Raw genomic sequence first — 24,113 nt, 5'->3', positions numbered from 1 at the left:
ATAGCTGTTCTGACAACAGAAATATAATGCTGTTAACATAACGGTTGCAAATAAATGTATTTTTTTTTTACTTTACAATTTTTTATTCAATATGCGTTATATCTGTGTCAGTGTCTCAACTTTACCCTACATTACCATTTCTTATGAAACATTTCTTTATGAAAATTTAAACATAACATGATTTGTACAGTGTAACTGATGAATAGATTAATATCTTTCCTTGATGTTCTTCTTCTCTATCTTTTTTATTTATTTGAGTTTTCAGCTCATTGCTCTTTTCTCATTTGTATTCTGATGACATTGAACATATTGTTAATACATTTTGTATATGTTATACAAGTTGTATGTCATACAAATGTAATCTCTGTATGTTTTGCGAGAAAAAAACAAAGTTAAAATAAATAAAATAAAATAAAGTACAATTTTGAGCTGTATGCACGTACCAGCCGGGCTCGTCACTTATTTGGTTCCCCCGGAAACATTTCCGCTGTGTTCTGCTATTTGCAGCGCGTTTCTGTATTTGGTTGTGTTGTGAGTACTTGGAGCACATGCGTGTTGTGAAACTGTTGAAGATGTTTTCTTAATTTGCAGTTTTTTTCTTAATTTGCAGTGTTTTTTTCTACTTGCATGCGTTTTTTTCTACTTGCATGCGTTTTTTACTATTTGCATGCGTTTTCTTAAGTTGCAGCACGCTGAGCTCTCTCGGCCACCGTAATTCACTATTAAAAGGTCAGTATTCTTTTTTCATTATTATTTTATTAACATTTAAAGCTATTTATTTTTAAGGTCAGAAAACCCATGAGTTCGATAATGTGATACAATAAAACATCCTCGTCTGGATTTATCATTAAATTAATTTTAAATAATTGATGATTAATAAATATCTAAAGTTGATGTTCCTGAAAAAAAAATGTCAGGTTGAATTTTGTATTTTTACTTTTGTCTTGTCTCACAGTGTCAAATAGAAAGTGTATACATACAAAACTGCATTTAAATTTTAGGAATGGGGACCCTCACAAGGGATCATAATTTGTGGAGGCCCTTGACATCAAATGTTTGAACCTCCTTGGTCTAGGATATGCTTATATAACTTATATGCATTCAAATGTTGGTAAGCAGCATAACACCATGCAAGAGAAAGGAACAGAGTGAGAATTTTTCAAATTCGTTTTCTGAGGTTTGCAACAAGCTGCTCTTTTCTTACCATTCAGACCATTTTCTATCTTCTGTAGTATTTAGTGTTCATGAGTGCATGCTGTGTGGATAAGAAACAACTCAAAATACATCATGTTAGCTCATAAATAATCACAACAAATGGATGAGTAACACGATATAATTGCGTTTATTGTTAAAGGAGGACAGTGTCACAGCGCACATCACAGCCTTTCATTTGCAGCAGCTTGTGTCGCACGATTTCTCCTTGTCCTTGCGCGCGCTCTCGCAGCCCTTCGTGCCCTTATTACTGCATTCAGATGGACAAGTTCCGCAACCTACCGGGTCGAAAAGGGCAAAATTGATTTAATTCTGCAGAACTCTGGGTGTAGATATGTTTAATTATCCAAAGCGTTAGCTTTTCGACTCACTTTTCTTGCTATGTGCGCAGGCGCAGTTGGTGCATTTGCAGTTTTGCCCGCAGTTACAAGATCCATCTACAACAGACAGAGGTCTTACATTTCCAGACGATGCGTGCGCGCCACCGCATTTCTTGCTATAATTACTTAGAATACATACATGTTTATATTTGGATTATGTACTTACATTTGGAACAGTCACACGGGTCCATTTTTCACCACGACAATTTCAACGAACGTATGATGCCTTCTTGGAAAAATCTGTCTGGAAATGGAATCGCTCGTTCGTGCGTCACAATCACATGTGAACGTCATATGAAGAGTGTGAGCGCGCAGCGCTGATAGTTAATCTTGGGATCTCATTCTGAAGTCATGTGGGCATTAGACAAATATAAAAGGAAAGCCAGGCATCACAGCAAACACTTCTGGTTACGTTAGTTTTTGGTTAAAGTAAACCTCCCTGTAAAGTTCTGGGAAGCTTGGTTTTGGTTACAAAAAGAGCCTAAAAAATGTCCCCAGGACGTTCTCATTTGGTTCCCAAAAGTAACTAAATGGGAACCATATTTGTGAACTTTAGGGGAGCCTTCTGTATTTGCTGAGATATTATAATATTCTTCTCTTTCACACTGATCTTATTTGATCTATTTATGGTACTACTTTAAATATAATTATTGATAACTGCAGGTTAAAATACACTAACCACGTCAAGGGAGGGACAAACAAATCAATGCACAGCCAGTAGTTGGTGCTAAAGTGTTTTCTTTTTTAATGTAAACATTTCATTGGTCGGTCAGAAGACTAAACCCAGCAGTACAGTGCAGTATTACCCCAAGGGAGTAAAGGAGAACATTCAGTGCACAAAACAAAAAAAAACAAAAAATCATCCACAGTGGAGAAAGAGAGGTTGGAAACGGGAAAAGAAATCTGGGTTAAGTAACAGGTCATGGTTGAATAAAGAGTGTGCATGCATCACACACGCATCTGTACACACTCTCACACGTCATTACGTCATCAGTTGAAGAGAGAGAGATAAAAAGCGATAGCTCATTCGTAGTAATTCAGTTATATATGAGTCTGAATTACAGTCTTAAAATTTACGCTGTTCTCCATCTAAAGTCTGCAAGCTAGTTTGTATTCGTAGCCCGACATTGATAGGGTGCACAAAGTGTGGGGCTATACAAAATATGTAAATACATGCGCTTATAATTATATAAATAAATAAACTACAGAATAATTTATACAGAAATGAACAGATTTGGAACTATTTGTGCTCATGTTGAGTGAGAATGTTGTCAACATCACACTTTGTAAGAGGCTTCATTCGCTGAAAGGCATTTTATGTCACAGCCTGAAGCCAGTGAGCAGAGACCCAATAAGGGGCGATGCCAGGTCTCAAACAACTTTGGCTTAAGAGCTGCCCCTGGACAACATTCAGTTTCTGAAATGACATTCGGCTCAGCTAAATGATTCACCTTATATCTTGCTCTCAGTCACAGACATGTCTGGATCTTAAGAAAAGCCTACAAGAGCCACAGATCCTTTCAGGGTTTAGTTTAGGATCATGTCAGCACTTGGAAGTCTCTTACACAGCAGAGAACCTTTGTGTGTTATCACCTGACAAACACTCTCACTCGTTGTGACTGACACTCACACACATGCACTCATGCTTAAAGCATCTATGCCCGGCCTGACACTCATTTTACACTATACATGCACACCCATACATTATTTACTCCAGCAATGGACTGACAAACTACAAAATCAAATAAGGGATACATATTCTGAACAAAAGACAAAAATTGACAGAGTGAAATGAAATAAGGGAGTGCCTTGGCCAAAGTCACAGGGGTGTCAGTTCAGTCACTTGTTACCATTTCGAAGGGCAACAAGCTCAGTAGAGGCCACAGCCACGCAGGTTATTGGCGATGATGATGTCAGTAACAGCATCAAAGACCACTTGGATGTTTCCTGTGTCTGTAGCGCAGGTTAGATGACAGTAGATCTCTTTATTAGGAGAGCGATTCTTGCTTTCAAACTGACCTTGTATATACGTAGCCGCGGCTTCGTATGTATTTGGACCTGTCCGAAAGATGAAGACATGATGAGAAGTTGATAAACAGGGTTTAAAGCCTTTTTCATATCTGTAAATTTCTTGTATATATTTATGCGTGGTTGTTGTACCTGTGTATTCTGGGAAGCAGATATTCAGGGGAGATTTTACAATCTTTATTCCAAAAAGGTCCTTCTTATTGAGGAAAAGGATGATGGACGTATCAACAAAGAACTTATTGTTACATATAGAGTCAAAGAGCATAAGAGACTCATGCATACGGTTCTGCAGAGAAGAGAGAGAAGACACTGAATCAAACATTTTTGCATTTTTGGAACTGAATAATTAGCATAAATAAATCAATACATTTTATATTATAAATTAACATTTTATAAAACATATATATGGTTGGTAAAAACAGTAGGATTCCTCAGTAATTTGGTGATTCAAATCAATTTTAGGTTGACGGTCAAGGGATTGTTTTAGAGAACTTAAACGTATTGCTTAAAGTTAATTTACCATTAAATGTCATAATGTGAGTATGCAAGCTGTCTAAATGATCTGAGTGTAGTAGTTCACCGTGGTCTCGTCTTCATGGAGCATTTGGTCGTATCCACTCAGTGCCACACAAAAGATAATGGCTGTCACATCCTCAAAGCAGTGAATCCATTTTTTCCTCTCTGATCTCTGTCCCCCCACATCAAACAGCCTGGGGACGAAACATCACACACTTTCAGGACACATGTGAAGCCATGTACACGCATCTGTGCACACACACAAAACACTATCAAATCAAGTCCAAACTCATAATGCATGTTAAGAAACAAAATAGGTCGACCAAAGATATCAGATTTCTACCATCTAAAAGAACATGAAAAGAAATCTTAATTTTCCAATTCCTTATGTCATTTTCACAAATAGAGGACAATTATAAAGACTTAAAATCTGAGTTTTTATTCAACAAAATATTCCCAGATTTGTTAAAAAATTTTATTAAAATTTTAAAATAAATAATTTTAGAATTGAAAGAAAAATCAGATTTGTATAGCACTTTTTTACAATGCAGCTTTGCAGAAACTCATATTAACGATGATAATGTATTATAATTTACAATAAGCAGTGTTAGGGCTGGGTGAAATGCAATATATACATATACTAATGTTATGCAGATATGAGTTTAATAAGGTGCTATAACATGCTTTAAGGAGGTCCAGAAAAATCTTAAAATCTTAATTTTAAATTTACAATAAATAATAAATTTAATTCACATGAGAAATGCATAACTTAATAGATACCTAAAGTTAAGGTTCTTGAAGGAAAAATTTGTCTCAACGATTCCAGTAGTTTTGACTCTGGTTCGGAGAATATCCTGTTCGGTGGGGAGGTAATCTGGAGAGCCAATGCGCTGCAAACTGTCTAGGTAACTGAAACACAGAGCGCCCACGTGCATTCTTAAATAACGCATGATGTTATAAATGGTGTTACAACATTACACCTGACAATGACATGCTCATTGCACCATCTCATTCCATTTGTGTGTGTATAGAGGGACTCACTATTGGGCAGAGTCATTAAGCTGATACTCTCGAGAACGGCCAAAGCAAGCTTGAGTTCCAGCATCAGTCCAAAGATGTATCATGGCAGCCAGCAGTTCTGTTGAGTATGGCTCTGTGTCTTCCATTCGACCGACCACATCAAATACCATCTTAGCATCTGCCTATAAACACGTGCAAAAGGTTATAAACATCCTGTTTAATGCATATAATTGTGTAGAAGGACACCCACTAAATGTGCACTGCATTGGCAACCACAATGATATTTCCTAATTTCATGCACTAGGTGTCACTGTAACTCTGTTTGGGTAATTCAAGGTGAGGTCAATCACCAGGAAAATCTAAGGCAAACATTAAAGAACACTGCAAATCAAAACAAGCGTGCACAGGTACATTAACAGTAGGTACATTAACTGTTGTGTTCTGTCTCCTTGTATTGTTGTATCAATGCAATTACATTATTTTACGAATTAAGAGGTTAGAACAACTTTTAGATTCAGTAATTGCTTTGAAAATGTTTGAGGATTAAACAATAAAGCATTCATTGCATCTGAATATTTACGATAATCTTCTTCTTGCACACCACTTGCACTCCATTATTTCTGTGTAGTGTATGAGTTTTAAAGTCAGTTCACAAGAGTGTGTGCTGCATGTGAGTATACATACATATCTGTCCTTCTCTGCATACTCTATACCAAGAGTTTCCATGGCTCGCAAGATGGCGGCAAGGCTCTGAAGGGTGTTGCTATAGACCACAGGTTTAAACTGCTTTACATCATCTCCGGAGAACCCATCTTCATGGATAATCCTGACGCCAACACACAAAAGAGGAAAGCCGTTATAGACACACACGCACCATACAAACACGACAGGTCAACAGAACTTACACAATAATGCGCATATATCTTTATGACTGGGATATGTGGTGGCAAAAATTGTATGATCAGAGCTTATGCAATAATATGTTTGGCGCTTCTACAGGTTGCGTAGCACAAGTTGTTGGTCACTTTAATATTTTAAACCACAAGTTAAACTGTAACTATGCAATAACTGTATAACTGTAATAAAAGTTAAAATGCAACTAGTAAGAGCGTATTTATAACCTCAAAATATATTGAAGCTCTGAGATGTAGTTGTGTGTGCTTAGAAATAAAAACTGTGCAATGATGATGGTGCATTTAAAATTATCAGTAAAATGGTATTTTATTTAACTGGGCATTTAATAAAACAATGCATTTGGTGAAAATTGCAATGATTGTATATGTATGTGCATCTGTAGTTATGAAAATGTAAGGTTAGGTGGCATAACCTCCCGGTAAATCCGTTTAATGGGCGGATAACGCTAAACGAGACTGCAGGGATCAAGCACTAAAAGCCACCCATTAAGATTAATACAGAGAAAGATTCTAATGCCTCACACACAAACTCTCTCTCTCTCTCTCTCTCTCTCTCTCTCTCTCTCTGTCAAGCACACATAGAGGGCAAAATGAACACAAGGCCCTAATGCATAACATGGAATAACACACAAAAACCGGTCCCAGATTAAATGCAATGACAAAAACGTGAAACATGAAGGAACTTTGGAGCTCAGGACGGCAAAAACAACAGCAAGGCACAGGCGCTCTCTCAAGCTTCACTGCACACATAAGACTAACACTCACTCACTAACAGCGCTGTCTCTGGGGGTGGGGGGGTGGGGTAAGCTTGTGTTTCAGCACTACCACACAATGAACAGCGCGAGACAAACAATTCCCAGCCCTTAACCACCCCAAAAAGGCCCCAAATCACTGAGTATGTTAAAAAAACGCACTTACTTCATCTGTTTGACGATGGTGCTCTTCCCCGACTCCCCTCCGCCTGCGGAGACACAGGCTGTGTCAGTGCTGTCACACACACACACACACACACACACACACACACTTACCTGCAGCATTCTTATTCAATGCACTCATTGCAAAGCGGCCAGTGGAACCTCACGACTTACCCAGCAGCAGTAATTTGACTTCTCTGGCTGCGCTCAATCCGTCTTCCTTCAGGTTTTTTTCGATCGCTCTGCTACGGTCCAGAGCCGCGCGCTCCTCGGCACTTAACGTGCATCCCATTGCAAGACCGAGAGTCGGGACGCGCGAGAGCTGAATCCTTATATCCGTCTCTGTCCCACACTCTCTCCTTTCTCCTCTTGGTCAGTCTGCCGAATGTTGCTAAAGCATCCAAGCCGAATTGAGGTCAGGTACAGGCTCACACTCCGGCCTCTTGGTTGGGAGGAGGTCGTCCTGCTCGCGCTCCGGATCGAGGGTGTCTATTGGGCGGCGGCAGTGACAGCCTGCACGAGCTCGTCTCATCCTGTAGTTCCCTCCTAATGCGCGAGGGGCAAACCCCTCTCATCGCGCTGACGTCACTGGAGGAGCAGGGCTCGGCCACATCTGTTTTGTGGCAGTCGAAATAAAAAGCACTGAGCTTGCTTGATATATTTGTAGACATATTGGATATGCCCCACGTTTTTACACATTTATTTTACTTATCTTTTTATATTTTTTGGTATTACAGCAGCCTATTTACTGCATTCTATAGGCAGGCCTATTTATGTATTGTGCATTGTGCAAAGCCTTCATCCACAGGGTGGCTGTTTCAGGATGGTAATATGGGTGCCATTTCTAATATTTGTATTTTTAAAAAACATTTTTAAACCATATTTCCATCGCTTTGTTTTCAATAAAACAGCAGTAGATAGACATTTATAAAGGTTTGGAACAACTTGAGGGGGAGTAAATTATGACAGAATTTTTATTTTGGTGAACTATCCCTTTAAACGCACCAACACAATGATGGGACAGATAATATAGAATTATATTTATATAGCCTATTTGTATATGATACATTCAAAAATGTATATCACAAAAAAAAAAACTATTCTTGCAGAATTGCATTATCTTCAAGATTCCTGTGATCTTCTCTAATGGCTCACCTGTTTGACCAGTCATTCAATAACTCTTAATTGTGCAGTGATGCTTTTAACTATTACATTCACATTTATGTAATTGGAAGATGCTTTAAACAACTTAAAGTGAATTCAAGATAAACATTTTAAAAGTATAAATTTTCCCTAAAATCCAAACTCATAACCTTGGTATTGCTTGGGTTCTACAAGTTTTATTTATATAAAAGCATCCACAACAATGGAGCACAGATATTAAATATAATACAAATGTTCATCCCCAAACCAATCCTCCCCACACACTCATAGTCTTACAGCTCTAAAAGATTCCTGTGGATTTCTCTAATACCTAACCCCTGGCATATGAGCCAGATGTTCTGATGTTGGATTTCAACACATAATAATACTTTAAGAGTTTGTGCTTCAACAACTGTTATATGGCTGAAATGCTTTGAAAGATGAGATCACTGAGTGAGTTTTTAATATCTACTAGTAGTGCAAATCTCTGGAAATCTTAGGATATCCTACCTCATGACTTTAAAATAAATGTATGCACATACATAATAATTTCACACTTAGAAACTGAATTATTATTTGGGTTTGTTGGGGAGACTGTCACTGTTTGCACTGAAGAATATAAAGTGCATTTTAATAATCTGAAATTTTATCCGGAAAATAATATTCGGAAAATTGACATAACAGAAAAATGCATAGACCTCTAAGTAAAGATGAATATCTGACTGATTCTTTGAAATGTACCCATGGGGAGGGGAGAATGGAATACATAACTTTACTTTTGATTTCATGCCAAGCCCAGCCCTAACTGCAAAGGACTGTTCACTTTCTGAACACACCAGTGACACACACACAGGTCACTCCGATGGATTACTTTACTAAGATAAGAGCAATATCGAGCCACATAGCCTGCTTAACATGCTTTTATCTTTATTACCATGCAGGGTGGAGACAAAATCACAGACCCTCCTCCATAAGCTGTAACGTCACAAGTATGTTGAAATATCATTGCATAATCACATGTGAGTAAGCGTTTATATTTTGAGTGAAATAAACTAAGGAAATCTCGACATTTTTGCAAAATGAAATCCTAAATAAAACATTTAACAAAACGCGACCAAGCATGTAACAACGGAACTGTTGAGTAACAATTTCTCTGGTATTTAATCACCAGGTTTTTCGTAAATTAAAAAGATTTCACTCTAGAAAACGACTAGGAGCTTCTAAATCCCCATAACTAAAATGAATATGATCTCTTAACCATGTAATACTTTAATGGCAGGTCTGCATAATGCTTTAATGGAGAAAGGCCTCATCCATTTCATTAATCTGACCGCCCTCAATAGATACCATTAAGCTAAAATTAATTTCTAAGAATAATGGCATCTCATATCGTATTAGAACACAATCAGATCCAGATGTTGACTTCTTTCATTTTTGCCCAACTGATTATTTGACTAATGACACAACTTCATTACACCTACACCTTTTTCTCAGATCAGGAAACACAAAACAAAACATGAAATCCTCAATCTTCTCTCCAAATGTTTCAACTTATCAGAAAAAGACTAAGTAGTAATACCCTATAGTAAGGTTGGTGTTTATTTATATAACTGAAGAATATTGATTTCAGGATTGAATTTCTAAAAGCAATATACATTCCACAAGGGTTCTTTAAAAATGCCTCATCTCATATTTATCCTTCCTAGTCTTTTTTAAAAAATGAGATCAATATAGTTGACCTATACTCAGAGGACCAGTTTTATAATCAGATTAAGCATGCCTTTGGACTAGAAAGCAGTTGATTTAGAAACATTATTATGAAAGTAATCTATAGTGCAGTAATAACCTTAATATGCATAACAGGAATTTGGTCCTCAGAATTTAATTTTTAAAGTGGTTTCAAGCTCTGCGTTTCCAGTTGTCTTTAATGTACGAGTGATTTAATGTATTGTACCGATAAAAAGTCAATCCATATTAGCTCTGCTGTAGCAACAGTCCAGCTACACTAAGTGCCTTCTAACAATAACACTGCTCCCTTCAATGCTGAGGGCAATTCAAAGTTCTCGAAGTTAAAGTGATGCTGTTTTTAGCATCTTCCGTATGTTGCTCTTATGCACATAATGACTCTAAGATAAAGATGCAGACAGGACAGTGTGGAGGACAAATCTGGAAACATGAATGAAATCTGCATGAAAAAACCTTTATTTAAAATGCATTTAATTTGGGGCAGATGACAGTTGATTGTGAAACAATTTCAAGTAGGAGACAGATAGAAATTATAAGGTCATGATGAAAAACAATTCACAAAAATGAGAGTGCACACTCTTCAAATGTAGCTATATGTCTTGGTAACAGTCTCACGTACAAAAAAAACCACACACGCCAATCATTCATTCATTTCTCTTACAGTCTCAATCTCGTGGCTGAATGCCCAACATGATCTCTGCCATGCTGGTCAATTTGGTCTCCTCTAGTGCACTGATAAGACGGCTCAGTTTGGCACTCCTGCCCTCTGACTGGATGAAACGTCCAAGCAGTTGATAGGCCTGTTCATAAAGCCCTTCCCTCTCGTACTCATAGGCCAGATTGTCGATAGCAGGGCCTTTTAAGGCACGGCAGTTCTTTTGTAAAGCCCGTCCCACTCGTTTCCAATCCCGTCCTACATGAGCAGCAAACCGTTGCTGGTCTGCTGAAGTCAAAGGCCTATCATCTAAGATAGGGACGGAGAAGAAAAAAATATTTTGAACGTGAAAACTAACCTGTGATCATAGAAATACAAATGTAAAATGTATAGACAAAAGCTATAAATGCTTTTGTTGACTCAGTGATGCAACATCACATACATTTAAATACTTAAAACTCACCGAAAACTCTTTTCTGAAACAGAAAGCAGTTCCTGGGCAGCTCCTGCGTTGGTTGACTGGGAGGACCGTAGCTGTTCTGCAGCTGCTGCTCCAACTGTGTAACCTCATCATCTCGCAAACGCACAGGCTACAAAACATCATCTGTCAATTCAACTAAAAGCACAGCATTCAAAAACATTTTTGAACCATTCTTTTTTACATCCATAGAAGGTAAGGCTCCCCCAGCAGCTGTTTAGTTCAAAGAAAAGAGATTTAACTTAATTCCAATGGGAGCTTTACAACAAATGGATATTCTCTCACTGTTTTCATCAGACCAAGACTGATCCTTCAGACTGGTTCAGATACCACCATACTTCTACAGAAGATAAAAAGATGTTTGCAGACACAAAGTCCATGATGATATCAGGACAGAGAAGGACGGCTTTATAGAGCAATACATTTAATATTCGGCAATATTATTGATTTGACTGCACTGACACTATCGGATGAGAACTGGACTGAGCTGAATGATGACATCATATCTTTATAGAGGAACTGAATTCATTCCATTCCAGTCATTGAACTGAACTAAATCAACACTGAACCGATTTCAACTGAACGATGGCACTATTGTCTTTCTAGAGCTGCTTTACAGCAGAACTGAATTCTGTTTGCATCATTGATCATTGATCACCTGTTTAACACTGTAACGCTGCTTTGAAAACAAACTGCATGTGCTATATAAATAAAGGTGACGTGACAATACAAGCAGTCAGAGGCCTTTTGCTTATACCCCAGATTTTAGACCTGACTAGTTTGGGCATAAGATGGCTCATGAGAAGTGACTTTGTCAAAAGTCAAACTGAACTCACTTCAGTGGTGTGTGTTTTATTTAGTGTCATTTGTTTGTTTTTTCAGCAACAAACTCTGAAATCTCAGTCCAACAACAAGCATTTCTGTTTTTACATTAGTGAAATGTAAAATAGGGAATGAAAAGGTTTAGTCACCCTTGTGACTAATTAGCCACATGTTTACTTGCAGGTGAGCCTGAAAAAATCAAATCAAAGAGCTTCGCATCACCAATTATTTACAGTGCTTAGTATAAGTTAAGACACCCATAGTAAAGTTGACTAAAAAGGCTTTTAGAAATTGGAAATTTAGAAATCTTTTGGAAATTGATCTTAATGCCTTAATTAAAAAAATGAGGAAAAATCCAACCTTTAAGGACACCAATTTTCTTTGTGAATGAATAATGTATCGTAAATAAATAAATGTTCTTCCTTAAAATACAGGCTGCGTAAGTCAGGAAACCTTTATGTTAAATTCCCATAGAGGCAGGCAGATTTTTATTTTTAAAGGCCAGTTGTTTCATGGATCCAGGATAATATGAATCCTGATAAAGTTCCCTTGGCCTTTGGAATTAAAATATCCCCACATCATCACATACCCTTCACCATATCTAGAGATTGGCATGGTGCACTTTCCATAAGATCATCTCTCAATGCAAATCATACCAGCTATTAGCCTAACTGAAATAACACCATGCCAATCTCTAGGTATATTATATTTATACCAAACCTTTAAGGTTGGATTTTTCCTCATTTTTTAAAATGAAGGCATTAAGATCAATTTCCAAAAGATGATTTTTTTATTCCTCTTTTTAGTCAACTTTAGCATGGGTGTGTTCACTTATGCTAAGCACTGTAAATAGTAAAACTGAATCATAGTTCTGTTCTGACAGGGTTGTAGACAGGAGAAAAAACAGGCTAAATGTAAATGATAAAAATGCAACCACATAATTGTAGATAGATTGACAGAATAGAAAAATAAATGTGCTTATCGACATTTAAAAAGGAGAAAATGCTTCCCATGCCTTTTGTTGTTGACATCAAGTCCAGCAAGTGAATTCAATTAAACTCTACAGCACAAATTAAGCTGGACAGTTGTGTGACATACGCTTATCCTCAAAAACCCTGCACTGAAGAACATTTAACCATCAATTTAGAAGGCAACTGACTGAGTCTATTCGAAGTTTTTTCTATTCATTTGAACCTATATTTTTGTTAAGAATACATTTCAATGTTTGATTACATGTCAATCTGGTTTGGTGTTGAATCTCTCTCCACTTGAAATGTCCAAAGTGAAATCAAGGTACTGAAACTACAGCTGAGAACCACTGCACCAAAATGAAACTTTTTAGTTGTTTTCCCTGTCACTGAAACATAATATTACAATATTGTTACTTTTAACAATTTAAATTATTTAACTTGCTGACACTACACAGTTGTTTGTTTCCACCGCCACATTTACCACACAACCATAGTAAACTGGTTTAAGAACAGTACATACGTTTTAACATTCACATTCATGTTATTTAGTAATGAAAACGTGACATGGAGGCAGTGGTTTGAAACATGCTTATATGACCAAATCAACTTATCTTCGATCTATGAACCTGTTGTAACACATGCTCAATTCAAATTTCTTATGTGATTTCCTTATTGAAGCTGTGAATTATAGCAATATCAGAAGCTCATAAAGCCCTCCTGAATCTGGGAATTCCCAGCACCATTTACACGAATGACCTTTTGGCCTAAATATGAACTTTAACTAACTATAAATCATCCTGACATTTATTTTAAAAAAAGAATCTTAGGATATTCCCACTCAAGACTTAAAAATAAATCCACATTCATAATATTCACACACTTAAAAACTGTGTTATTCTTTGGGTTTATCAGGGAGACTGTCAGTGTTTGCACTGAAGAACAAAGTGCATTTTAATATTGTGAATATTTGATGCAGAATGGAAGATGCACATGCAAGTTTCGTGCAATTAGCTGCTCGTAAAAGTAAAGACCGGTACAAAGGTAGCCTGGCGATCAGATCACCATAAACATACACACCTACCTGCGATTGGCGTATGTGATCCAGACAGATCTCTAGGTCTTGAAGGTTTTGGTCCAGTGTATGTATTCCTGCCTTGAGCTGTGTTTCCATGACAACCCCATCAAGAAGAGTGAGAAGACGTGAGGCATGCTGGGACAGAAACTGAGCGAGTGAACCACATGCATAGCTCTCCAGGAATCGCTGACAGGGAGGCACGGACATGAATTTAAGTTCCACCCCAAGGAAGGGATCAGCATCGTGCAGTTTTAGGATTTCGTACCCCTCCAGTCCACCAACAGAATCTGGACCAAAGACAATTGGAATTGTATCATTTGCAACCCAAATATGTTGTTAAATCTACTGTATACACAAAACGCCATACTCTTTTAATTCCGGTATAATTTGATTAACTTGATATGCACTTGGTGGCCAGTACTATCAACTCTTACCTGTAAGGGTGAGTTTAATAACCTTGAACACACTGAATTTCCCTTGTTCGTTTTTGTAAAGCGATAGAAGGTTGTGTTCTGGACTGCTACACCCCAGGAAGAGTACAGCACAGCCTGAAAATTCACGATCATTGGTGTTGCTGTCATTTAACCTCTGCAGATGAAGATGAAATTATTCACACACATTGTTAGTTCACGTACAACAACAACCGGACAGGCACAAAATTAAACACGATAGCTGTACCTTAGTGTCTATACTGTCCATCTTCTGGTCAAACTCTTGTCTCAAAGTCCTGTGAATGTGAACAAACAAATTAGTTTGTAAAACACACACAGAAAGAAACTGTGAAAACAAAGCAGAATTCCTTGTAGATCTAATTAGACTAGCACAAAAAACAAACAAACATTAGTTTGTGTTTCCAGCGTGTAACAACTTCCTTATATGGTTGCGAGCTTGATGGTCGATACTGTTAAATAAATGGGGTCAGACGTTGGTGATTGTTACAGATATGCGAAGCACATGTTTACAGGTAATGTGATGCGTCACATTACAAACTTTTTATTATTATTAAAAAAAAAAAGTTTAACATTTTAGAGAGGTCAATGGATAAAACATATACAAAATCTCGCTCGCACGTCTCGTGGCTTTTATTTTTTATACATTTTACTGTTCACGTGAACAAAAGTTTAACATAACACAACCCTGCTTACCTCCACTTCACATAATAGCGAATATAAAACCTGCGCTTTGTTATGTACATTACATGTTACTTACACAACGATTTGGTGAACTTTGTCTGAATGGTAAGGAAGTCTAAACAGGCCTGTAAACATACACGAAGGAAACTTTCGAGGTGTCGATGCACTATCTTGGTCGCTAATAAGACACACCCACTAAAATATGCAAGGATCTGATTGGCTAAATGTCTCGCACATTCTATGGTGATTGGCTAAAAGCTCGACATCTGTGTTCACCGCCGTGTTTAACAACGGAACTCATGACGCAGGAGGAAGTACAGAAGTTTGAGAACGTATATGTTTTTTTTTTGTTGAGTCTGACAGACTCGCATGCAAACAGCAGAATCATCTGAGGTGTTTTTTTGTTATGATATCAGATAACCTTTTTGTAAGCGTATTTTAATTGGCGGGTGACTGGGCACGATTTGGAATGGATCTGCCAGAAGAGATCCTTGCACATATTTTTTCTTTCCTGCCTTTACAGGACAAATGCAGCGCATTTACTGTTTGTAAGGCTTGGTTTAATATCATGACACATCCAAGCTCATGGAAAGATACGGAAGTCAGGTAAGAATCCATCAGATACAAGGAATCCCTCCTAAAGAAAAAATGTATTGCCAAGATGTTGCACTTTTGTATCTTGAGAAACGTAATGGAGATCTTAATTATATTGCAAGTATCAACTTTGTCTCATGTTTCTCCTAAGAATTCTCAGAAGAAATAATAACGTTAATACATACAGATTTGACTTTATAACTAGAAAGACGATCCTAAATTATAAATCTAATTTGATGAGAAATGTTTGAATAACCACACTCAATGTATTTTTTTTTCAACACATCCCATAATTTTTTAAAATATCGGCCTCTACCAAATGGTAAATGTCACTTAAAGAAAAAAAAAAAAAGTACCGGAATTCTACACACGGTATGAAAATCAGAAATTATGAATTTTTAAAAAAACAAATCAAAATAAAATGTTTTTGTATATTGAATCTTCTTTATTTATTGAAGTATGTCATTAAATATTTCAGGTTTTCATTTTAACACAGGAAGTTATTTTCTTGTTTTTTAACAATAAACAAAAATAAATAACACAAATAACTAAAAGTAACAAAACCAAAGACATTACATTATTTCTGCATTCAAAAACTAAAAAAGGAAGAAGCAAAAGATAGTAATATAATGGCATTTTGGGCTTTTATGTTTCAAGTAACATGCTGTCAAGTTCGGTAGAGCAACAGGATTTTTTTTTCTTTGCCCATCATGATTTATGATCAAAACCTTTTCCAATCTTGACAAAACACATATTGTCAGAAAGGTCCGAGTCTCAATGTTCCATATTTTGTGACAGAAGTGATATTTGGACAGAAATTTATTAATTTGTTACGGCAGAATGTATACAATTATATTCAATGGAATGTATGTCACCCGGGGGCTATTTTTGGTATTACGCCTAAACAAAATTTCATGGGAACTTCAATTTTTTTGATATCAACTTCAAATTTGGAACACAACTTGGTAAGTTATATGGCTTTTATTTAATAGTAATTTTATTGTAAAAATATTTTGTAAAATATACATTTTATATAAAAGAAAAAAATAAGTACAGTATATTTGATTTAAAATGAATTTAAAACTTCCATAACTTTTTCATAATTTCATTTTTTTAATCTGCTGAGTGTTTTCTTTAAAACAAGACCAAACTTAAGTCTATATTCCAAAGCATTCTTGAATTACAACCAAGTTTTAATAGAGCATTGTAATGTCCATTCTCAAAAAGGGGGATGACAGTTAACCGTTATGTGCCAAATCAACCGTTTGGTTGAGCATGTTTTTGAAAAAAATATTAAAAATATACTTTACTTAATACTATACTTAAGTTTTTAAATGGCACCAAGTTACATAATTTTGTAAAGTTAGGGCTCTTACAGTGTAATATGTCAAAAAAAAAAAAAGCTTACCTTGCAAAATTTCACCAAAACCAGTTCACATGGCTGGAGTGATTTATTTGTTTCTGACATACATGTTAGAAGAAGTGTTGTGACAAGTGCTGTTGATTGACACTGTGACATCAAGTGGATTTTTTTTTTGCATAACATACCTCAAACAGATGGTAGAGATGGCTCAATCAGTTTGAGTTAAGTTAGTTAGTGCACTTTCTGTAAAGCTGCTTTGAGACAATGTGTATTGTGAAAAGCGCTATACAAATAAATTTGAATTGAATTGAATTAGGTACTCCTCTCATTAAAAAATAGTTACTCAAAGGGAAAGGTTAAGAGATGATACCTGCCTTGCTTTTTTGTTGTTGTTTTTTTACATATTTTATCTCTATTTTATGTCTTAGGTGTGAGTCAGGAACCAGTGTCCCTGAAAGACATTCTGCTCTTCTGTCACTGGTCAGAAATTTGAAACTGATAATGAGTCTGACCGATCCAGCCAATCGCAAAACAGCACTGTGGGTCCTGCGGCAGGCGATTGCCCGGGGTGATGGGCGGCTGCAAGGACTTTCCATCTGTTGTGTGGGGAACACACCCCTCTTTTATGCTGGTCAGGACCTGCAGCAAGGCTTAGTGGACATACTGACGAATGGGTCGTCCCTAACCCTGCTTGACCTAAAGGGTGTGCCCTTCACCCTCAGCGACTCCTTCGTCAGGAGCGTTGCCATGCTTTGTCCTGCTCTACAAAGTCTTTATGTCAACAATCATTCTCTGGTGTGTGGCGTCAACGCAGAGACTCTAAGGCAAGTGCTGAAGTCCTGCCGGTCACTCAATATTCTTGGAGTTTTTCAGGCTAGTCTATCACAAGAAGTTTTTAAGGATCTCATGTTGCCAGAACGACCAGCATTAAAGAAACTAGAGCTCCGTTGCGAACGCTCACTCAAATACACCCTGCCTCTCTGTGACCAGGTATGGTTAGAGTTAAAACTGAGGCACCCACTTCTCTGGGTGGAACTTGAGCTGGACCACACCCTACCCGAATTGCACGTCCCAGGGGTACTGCAGCCCAGCATCCCTGTTCGATGTCTTCGGCTGCTTACTTGGACATTGCTGTTGAATGAGGTTCGGATAGTCGGGCAGAGCTACGCAACCACGCTAGAGTTTCTGGAGCTGCAGACGACTGCGTCTTCTGAACTAAACTATGCGTTGATAGCTTTAGCAAAGCAATGCATCAAGCTCCAAGAGGTTCACTGTTATTGTGTGGTCTCACAAGAAGTGATAACAGCGTTCATCACAAACTGTCCAAATCTCTACAGATACACACTCAAAACACACAAAGAGGCTCACCCCTGGACCTGTACTAAACTAAAGTAATGCTCACAATGATTAGATAATGTCATTCTGAAATCATGTACATCATTTTTCAATTAAACTGCACTCAAATATAACTAATTAAATAGTTTGTATTAAAGGGGTATTACACCCAAAAATATAATAATTCTGTCGTCATTTACTCACCTTCATGTCATTCCAAACTTGTACGACTTCCTTCTACGGAACACAAAAGAAGTTATTTTGACATTGAAGCCCGTTGAGTTCACTTGTATGGACAAAAAACAATGAGACATTTCTCAAAATATCTTCTTTTATGTTCCACAGAATAAAGAAGTGCATACAGGTTTAGAATGAAAGTACAGAAGAAAGTAAGTCGAGAACGAGAGTGAGTTTTCTTTTTGGTAAACCATCTCTAAATTGGGAAAGAATGGAAAATGAAACGGTCACTAATGTTTTTAGACTTTTGAAACTCGCTCGTTATAGTTCTATGGTATAACAAAATGGGCACAATCAAATGAACGCAAAAGTTTTAATTGACATTAAAACACAGTTGCTCTTTTAACAACTAATGATTACATTTCATTTTGAGCATCAAATGTAACAGAATCTTTGTCGTTGGGATTGAAATACTTGCACATTCAAAAATTAAATTCTTGAATACCAAACTCATGTCTGTGTGTATATTGAACTCAAATTGATCTGAAATGTATAGCCAATGCACTTTGCTTTCACAACTCGCATACAATCAAATCAGTCAGCCAGTCAAACATCCGATTTTCTCTCATCATTCATAGTAGTTAAAAGAGAAGTCATAGAAAGCTGTGGTATTCTGGGAAGACAGGTGGCTGGAGCTGTTATTATTGATATGCTTGATGAACTTGAGGGTGTCTTTGTCTCTGTATACCAGAGCAAGGGAGTTATCTTCAGGATACACTGTGAGGAGCTAAAGAAAACCGTGTCAACAGAATAAATAACTAGTCTTGCTGGATCTGCATAAGTTATAACAACAAATAGCTCAAATGAAAACAAACTGACATAGTGTGACATCACTTACCTCCTCATCTTCATCATGTGCAATATAGGACGTAAATCCCCCAAACTCCGACTTCCACCCTGAAAGAACAGACTGATTTCTGACTCATATCTCTTGCACTTTTTAAAAAAAATGTTTTTTTACTTCAGTCTGTTTCATACGATTCTGAATCATACTGAACACACTAATCAACCAATAGTAAAGACGCACATACATGTCAAGATTACGTACCTGCACAGCCCATATGAAGCTGCAGATCCAATGCATACTCTCTTTTGACACAGTCATGTAACAATGTGTAGTCCCCATGTGCCCAGCGACGCAGTTCTCCTACACAAGTAGGCGGTCCTGCATGAATACAACACATGTAAATTACTCTAGATGTATAAATTGATCTTTGCAGAAACAACACATGCACACGCTGATCACCTTTGTCTTTCTTCTCAGCTGACGAAGCATCGGCACCAGCACTGGAACCCCCTGCTTGTGTATTTTCCTCTACATCTCGGTTTTCTGTCTCGCTCTTTCCATCTTCGCTCTCATCCTCATTGATGCACAGATAGTGTAGACTGAGGCCGGTCAGGTTGGATAAGAGGATGAAGAACGGCTCAGAGGAGAGGAGTTCCCAGCACTCCTGTACACAAGTTGGGAAGCTCTGCATATCAGCACAGCCATAACACCTAAACAGAGTGACAGTCATTAGTAGGCATAGCATATATTACACAGGCATATAAACAAATCACATGACACTTACCACCAGAAAATAAAACATGCAGAGACAGGAAGAAATTAATAACTGAAATATTATCACACAAAAGACGGGTGGTTGGATCTCACCTTTTATTGGGCCGCCCCCTCCTCTCCCACTGGATTTCGGACGACTGCAATGCACTGCGCACCTGCCTCAGTTTCTCCTCCTGACAGTTAAAAGGCAGAATTCAGGATTCAGGATATTAGCATTATAGATACATGTAAATGTGTGGAAATATGTAACAGTTTTCGATAAAGACAGATATTCATTAAATATGAACAGACTTTACTATAAGATACAATTTGCTTGCATTAGTTGATGCCTTAAAAACAACAACATTTACTAATCTAGATTCATGTTCATACTTGTATAATTTATATAAATAAATGTTAAAGATGCAATGTAATAGAAGTTGAGGCAGATCCTCTGTATTGTGACGTACATCAGAGTGAAAAATTATTGGGGAAAAAAGAAAAAATCCATTGGTTGTTGATTGGACAGAGGCAGCTCTAAATGCAAGCTTGCGGTCAGTCGTAAGAAAGAGGCAAATTTATTTTTGGACTAAATTATGGAAACCTGTGTATGTGGAATATGTAGAATTTAGGCATTTTTATTAAAAATTATGAGGTACATTTTTTTTTTACAAATTAAATGGATGTATGGAAGAATAACTCACCGTAACATCAATAAAATGCATTTAGAAAATAGATACATTTTCGATTTCATGTTGACTAAAAATAATTAGTAGATGTAAAAAAAAATTAACTTAAATTTAAAAATACTTATGTTAACAACAACGAATTGTAAAGTGTTACCATTAACGGATATGAAAAATAGTACCATTTTCATTGTAATTTAGATCAATCTCTATTGGTATTGTCCATATGGCACAATATAAGAATATTCTACTGTGCAGTGTCTGCAAATGTGACTCTTACATGTGCAAAATTATAAATAAATAACTTAAACACTTAATTATTTAAAACTTACTTGCCTACATGCCTCTACTGGGATGTCACTAAAATTCACATCTACAGGAATTTCTCATTTCCATCAATTATACATAGACCTCCACAACAGCACAGACAAAAAGGGCCTTATAAAAGCCTCTTCTTTCAGTTTATTTAAAAGTGTGTATATATATATATATATATATATATATATATATATATATATATATATATATATATATATACACACTGTATATATATACACACACATACACACACACACACACATACACAAACACACAATTCCCAACCATGTACCAGTGCATAGCCATTCACTGATGTACATTTGTATGTGTACTACTGTTCATTAAATATAATTGAACATTCTTGTTTAATTAATAATTATGATGATGATGATGACTAACCTGTAAGAAACTAGGCAAGCAAATCTCTGAATTCTCTTCGAATTCCTGCTGTACCCGAGCCTGATAGCGTGGATCCAGGTACATCTCATTCACCCACTCAAATAGCAAACTCTCCTATAACACAAACACAATGTGCTTCAAACAGAGGAAATATAAGTTGAGTGAGTGAGTCTTGGTCAATAGGCCATGTCACACAACAAAAACACACTGTCACGCTAACTTGACTTACATCTCTGGGGATATGAGTGTGACGGGGAACTAGGGGTTCAATGTAGCGTGAGGGCCTTGGAAGGGAAGGGCCATGAAACCATCCACTCAGAGATAAACGGCACTTCTCCTCAGAAAGAACTTCTGCCACCTAAGCTTGCAGATCATTTCATTAAAAACTATGTAAATCATTCATGAATGGACATTCAATCAAAATATTAATAAATACTATAATAGCATAACAAAAAAACTAAATTAACATGGTTCTGATTACCTGATGGAAGGAGACGGGGGACACTTCAAAAAACACCAGAGAGTTCCAGCAAGGAAGCAGAGACTTGACAACATTCACTGGCTGACAGTGTTCTGTGAAAAATACAGAATAATAATTTCAGTAAACAAACAAACAATTAACTAAATTGACATTGTCCCTATGCATGTTTATGGAATATTTTAAGCTAAATAGTACACATTTTTCACTGCAAAACATTCTTACTCAGTATTACAAATATCAAAAAATATTCATGCTTAAAATAAGAGAGAAAAAAATCTATCTGCTGGTAGTGGGGTCAGAAAAAAAAACTTAATTCGGTGGGAAACAAGATTATTTTTCTTACCTCACAGAAAGTTTTATTTCTTCTTGTTTTAAGCATAAACTCACCTAATTCTGATCAATATTTTGTATATAATAAGTAAATTTGCTTCTCGAGGAATTGTGTCTTGATTTAAGAATCTTTAGATATTTCTACTGGAAAACAAGACAAAAAACTGAGTAAGAATTTTATTATGCAGTGTGGAGGCTAAAATGACACTATTTTCGCTTCTTTTTTTTAATCACACACCATCAGTGCTGAACAGGTCCAGTGTCCCTCCATCGTTCACGTCCCAGGGAGGAACCAGATAGAGGATAAATGCAACTCTTCGTCCCTCCAGCTCATCATCGTGACATAGCAAAACATCTGCAAAAAGAGCAGGGAGTGAGAGACGTCAAGAAACCCAGCAGCACATCATCTCCACGTCTGCACCCCAGTGATTGGTTGAGAATTCTTAGATGGTTTACCCGTATGCTCGTACTTGGCACAGGACATATCAACAGTCGTCTCCAGCTCCACCTGCAGCACCTCCGACAACCACTCACGAAACTCCCCAAAAATCACAGACCTGAGATCCCAACAAACAACACATAAGTAAAATTCTTACAGAAACGCTTACACAGAAGCTCACTTGAACTCCTTGACGCACCTTATTTGTGAGACATGATGTTCTTTTCTTTCTCTCAGATCATCGGACTGCAGAAGAAACAGACTTCAGTACTTGGCCATCAGCTTCTTTACAAAATATAAGTATGTTTCAGACTGATACCTGTTGAAACTTGTACAAGTCATTTGACTTGCTGTTGAAATTCAGCTGCAGAAGCTCTGCCCGCAGACTCTCCACAAAGCTCTCGTTCTGCAGAAAATTAGTGATCTGACAGTGAGGAAATGGCTCACAATCCAGGTGGACATTACCTGGACAGAGACCAGAGAAAGGAGGGATTCACAGACATGACAAATAGACAATCCAGTTTGCTTTACCTCTAAAAAGCAAATGGATTATGTTCACAGTAACTATATAAAAGACTGTTGAAGTAATGTAAGCTCAGTGTGTCACGTGGGTGGGCATACATACCATTAGAGTAGCTTTCTTTCTTCTGCCATGCGTCTGTCAAGCATTTCTGGACAGCGTGATCCCTCATATCAGTGTTAATTACCGCCAGTTCACCTCGTTTCTCTTTCTTATTCTTTTTACCCGTTTCGGAATCATTCTGTCGTTTTTTAGGTGGCATGACAAGACCATGAGGGAAATAAACACAGGGGGACTTTTGTTTTGTTTTCCTTTGCTCTTCTTCGTCCGGATTCAGTTAGACACGGATTTGGGTCGTTGCTGCCCCCCCAGGTCAGCTGTGGAACAGGGAACAAAATGGAACAAACATGGAACAAAATCATGCTAAAAAATGATTTATGTATACATGTATAAGCTTATGGGCTGCTTTTTAAGACAAGTTTTTAGTTTTTAATACAGTTGACTACCAAAAATTGTATTCAATGTTAATTCTTATCTTTATAACAATGAAAACACTTAAAAATAAGTCATAATAAAGGAATGGTTGACAACCTGTGACATACTTAAGTCTACTTTTCCAGTTTTCAGTCTCAATGATTCACCATTATTATCACCGATGTAGGTTGTGGATATTCATTGATCCTTTTTGTGTAATGACATTATTTGTAATCACAAATATGACCAACAGGTCAACTTTTTTAGATGTATAATTTAGTATTAACCATCACCATTGTGTAAAACAAATCCCGATCCTTATTTTATTTTGTAATTTTGTGTCTTTTGTTTTGGCAGCAGGCCCATCATTAATTTCTTTGTGACAAATCT

The 24,113-nt window shown here is 37.0% G+C and overlaps 5 protein-coding genes across 7 annotated transcripts; 1 reads left to right on the top strand and 4 right to left on the bottom strand.

Annotated features, from left to right (window-relative positions):
• Positions 1–1,323: 1,323 nt before the first annotated feature.
• On the bottom strand, positions 1,324–1,881 carry mtbl (metallothionein-B-like). Its single transcript, XM_077228513.1, has 3 exons — positions 1,759–1,881; positions 1,584–1,649; positions 1,324–1,490 (listed from the first exon to the last, which is right to left on the bottom strand). Exons 1-3 carry the CDS (start codon positions 1,781–1,783, stop codon positions 1,387–1,389), a joined length of 195 nt encoding a protein of 64 aa, XP_077084628.1. The 5' UTR covers positions 1,784–1,881; the 3' UTR covers positions 1,324–1,386.
• Positions 1,882–2,313: 432 nt separating this feature from the next.
• gnao1b (guanine nucleotide binding protein (G protein), alpha activating activity polypeptide O, b) lies at positions 2,314–7,535 on the bottom strand. The gene is made up of 8 exons (XM_077228512.1): positions 7,159–7,535; positions 6,989–7,031; positions 5,841–5,982; positions 5,178–5,338; positions 4,917–5,045; positions 4,201–4,330; positions 3,753–3,906; positions 2,314–3,650 (listed from the first exon to the last, which is right to left on the bottom strand). The coding sequence occupies exons 1-8, from the start codon at positions 7,274–7,276 to the stop codon at positions 3,463–3,465; spliced, it is 1,065 nt and encodes a 354-aa protein (XP_077084627.1). The 5' UTR covers positions 7,277–7,535; the 3' UTR covers positions 2,314–3,462.
• A 2,771-nt stretch (positions 7,536–10,306) lies between these two features.
• On the bottom strand, positions 10,307–15,201 carry tradd (tnfrsf1a-associated via death domain). Of its 2 annotated transcripts, none has more exons than XM_077228510.1 (6): positions 15,084–15,201; positions 14,553–14,601; positions 14,309–14,462; positions 13,881–14,161; positions 10,992–11,118; positions 10,307–10,837 (listed from the first exon to the last, which is right to left on the bottom strand). In XM_077228510.1, exons 1-6 carry the CDS (start codon positions 15,140–15,142, stop codon positions 10,539–10,541), a joined length of 969 nt encoding a protein of 322 aa, XP_077084625.1. In that variant the 5' UTR covers positions 15,143–15,201; the 3' UTR covers positions 10,307–10,538. The 2 variants fall into 2 exon arrangements, with proteins under 2 accessions (XP_077084625.1, XP_077084626.1); XM_077228511.1 differs by having other exon boundaries at positions 15,020–15,110.
• Positions 15,202–15,311: 110 nt separating this feature from the next.
• On the top strand, positions 15,312–18,985 carry fbxl8 (F-box and leucine-rich repeat protein 8). Its single transcript, XM_077228509.1, has 2 exons — positions 15,312–15,613; positions 17,393–18,985. Exons 1-2 carry the CDS (start codon positions 15,477–15,479, stop codon positions 18,357–18,359), a joined length of 1,104 nt encoding a protein of 367 aa, XP_077084624.1. The 5' UTR covers positions 15,312–15,476; the 3' UTR covers positions 18,360–18,985.
• Positions 18,613–23,633, bottom strand: ogfod1 (2-oxoglutarate and iron-dependent oxygenase domain containing 1). 2 transcript variants are annotated; one of them, XM_077228508.1, is made up of 13 exons: positions 23,355–23,633; positions 23,049–23,194; positions 22,929–22,975; positions 22,747–22,847; positions 22,529–22,645; positions 21,961–22,052; positions 21,709–21,837; positions 21,480–21,593; positions 20,191–20,270; positions 19,783–20,033; positions 19,585–19,701; positions 19,375–19,433; positions 18,613–19,263 (listed from the first exon to the last, which is right to left on the bottom strand). In XM_077228508.1, the coding sequence occupies exons 1-13, from the start codon at positions 23,509–23,511 to the stop codon at positions 19,105–19,107; spliced, it is 1,569 nt and encodes a 522-aa protein (XP_077084623.1). In that variant the 5' UTR covers positions 23,512–23,633; the 3' UTR covers positions 18,613–19,104. The 2 variants fall into 2 exon arrangements, with proteins under 2 accessions (XP_077084623.1, XP_077084622.1); XM_077228507.1 differs by having other exon boundaries at positions 18,836–19,263; positions 19,585–20,033.
• Positions 23,634–24,113: the final 480 nt, after the last annotated feature.

The sequence above is a fragment of the Siphateles boraxobius genome, unplaced genomic scaffold (genome assembly GCF_051911475.1).
Source record: "Siphateles boraxobius isolate OS27281-9 unplaced genomic scaffold, OSU_SipBor_1 130, whole genome shotgun sequence".
Classification (NCBI taxonomy): Eukaryota; Metazoa; Chordata; class Actinopteri; order Cypriniformes; family Leuciscidae; genus Siphateles; species Siphateles boraxobius.
This window is presented reverse-complemented; position numbering and strand designations above follow the sequence as displayed.

Bases quoted from the DNA above. Each gene is read 5' to 3' on its own strand.
- tradd (XM_077228510.1), bottom strand. From the start codon at position 15,142: ATGTTTACAGGCCTGTTTAGACTTCCTTACCATTCAGACAAAGTTCAC. The intron at 14,602-15,083 runs GTAAGTAACATG...TCACATTCACAG, and splicing joins AAAGTTCACCAAATCGTTGT to GACTTTGAGACAAGAGTTTG. The intron at 11,119-13,880 runs GTAGGTGTGTAT...GATGTTTTGTAG, and splicing joins ATCACATACGCCAATCGCAG to CCTGTGCGTTTGCGAGATGA.
- gnao1b (XM_077228512.1), bottom strand. From the start codon at position 7,276: ATGGGATGCACGTTAAGTGCCGAGGAGCGCGCGGCTCTGGACCGTAGC. The intron at 7,032-7,158 runs GTAAGTCGTGAG...GTGTCTCCGCAG, and splicing joins AGTCAAATTACTGCTGCTGG to GCGGAGGGGAGTCGGGGAAG. The intron at 5,339-5,840 runs GTATGTATACTC...ACGTGTTTATAG, and splicing joins ATGCAGAGAAGGACAGATAT to GCAGATGCTAAGATGGTATT.
- mtbl (XM_077228513.1), bottom strand. From the start codon at position 1,783: ATGGACCCGTGTGACTGTTCCAAAT. The intron at 1,650-1,758 runs GTAAGTACATAA...TGTCTGTTGTAG, and splicing joins CCCGTGTGACTGTTCCAAAT to ATGGATCTTGTAACTGCGGG. The intron at 1,491-1,583 runs GTGAGTCGAAAA...TCGACCCGGTAG, and splicing joins CTGCGCACATAGCAAGAAAA to GTTGCGGAACTTGTCCATCT.
- ogfod1 (XM_077228507.1), bottom strand. From the start codon at position 23,511: ATGCCACCTAAAAAACGACAGAATGATTCCGAAACGGGTAAAAAGAAT. The intron at 22,053-22,528 runs GTGTGTGATTAA...TATTTTTCACAG, and splicing joins GGACCTGTTCAGCACTGATG to AACACTGTCAGCCAGTGAAT. The intron at 20,034-20,190 runs GTGAGATCCAAC...CACTCTGTTTAG, and splicing joins AGGGGGCGGCCCAATAAAAG to GTGTTATGGCTGTGCTGATA.
- fbxl8 (XM_077228509.1), top strand. From the start codon at position 15,477: ATGGATCTGCCAGAAGAGATCCTTGCACATATTTTTTCTTTCCTGCCT. The intron at 15,614-17,392 runs GTAAGAATCCAT...TTTATGTCTTAG, and splicing joins TGGAAAGATACGGAAGTCAG to GTGTGAGTCAGGAACCAGTG.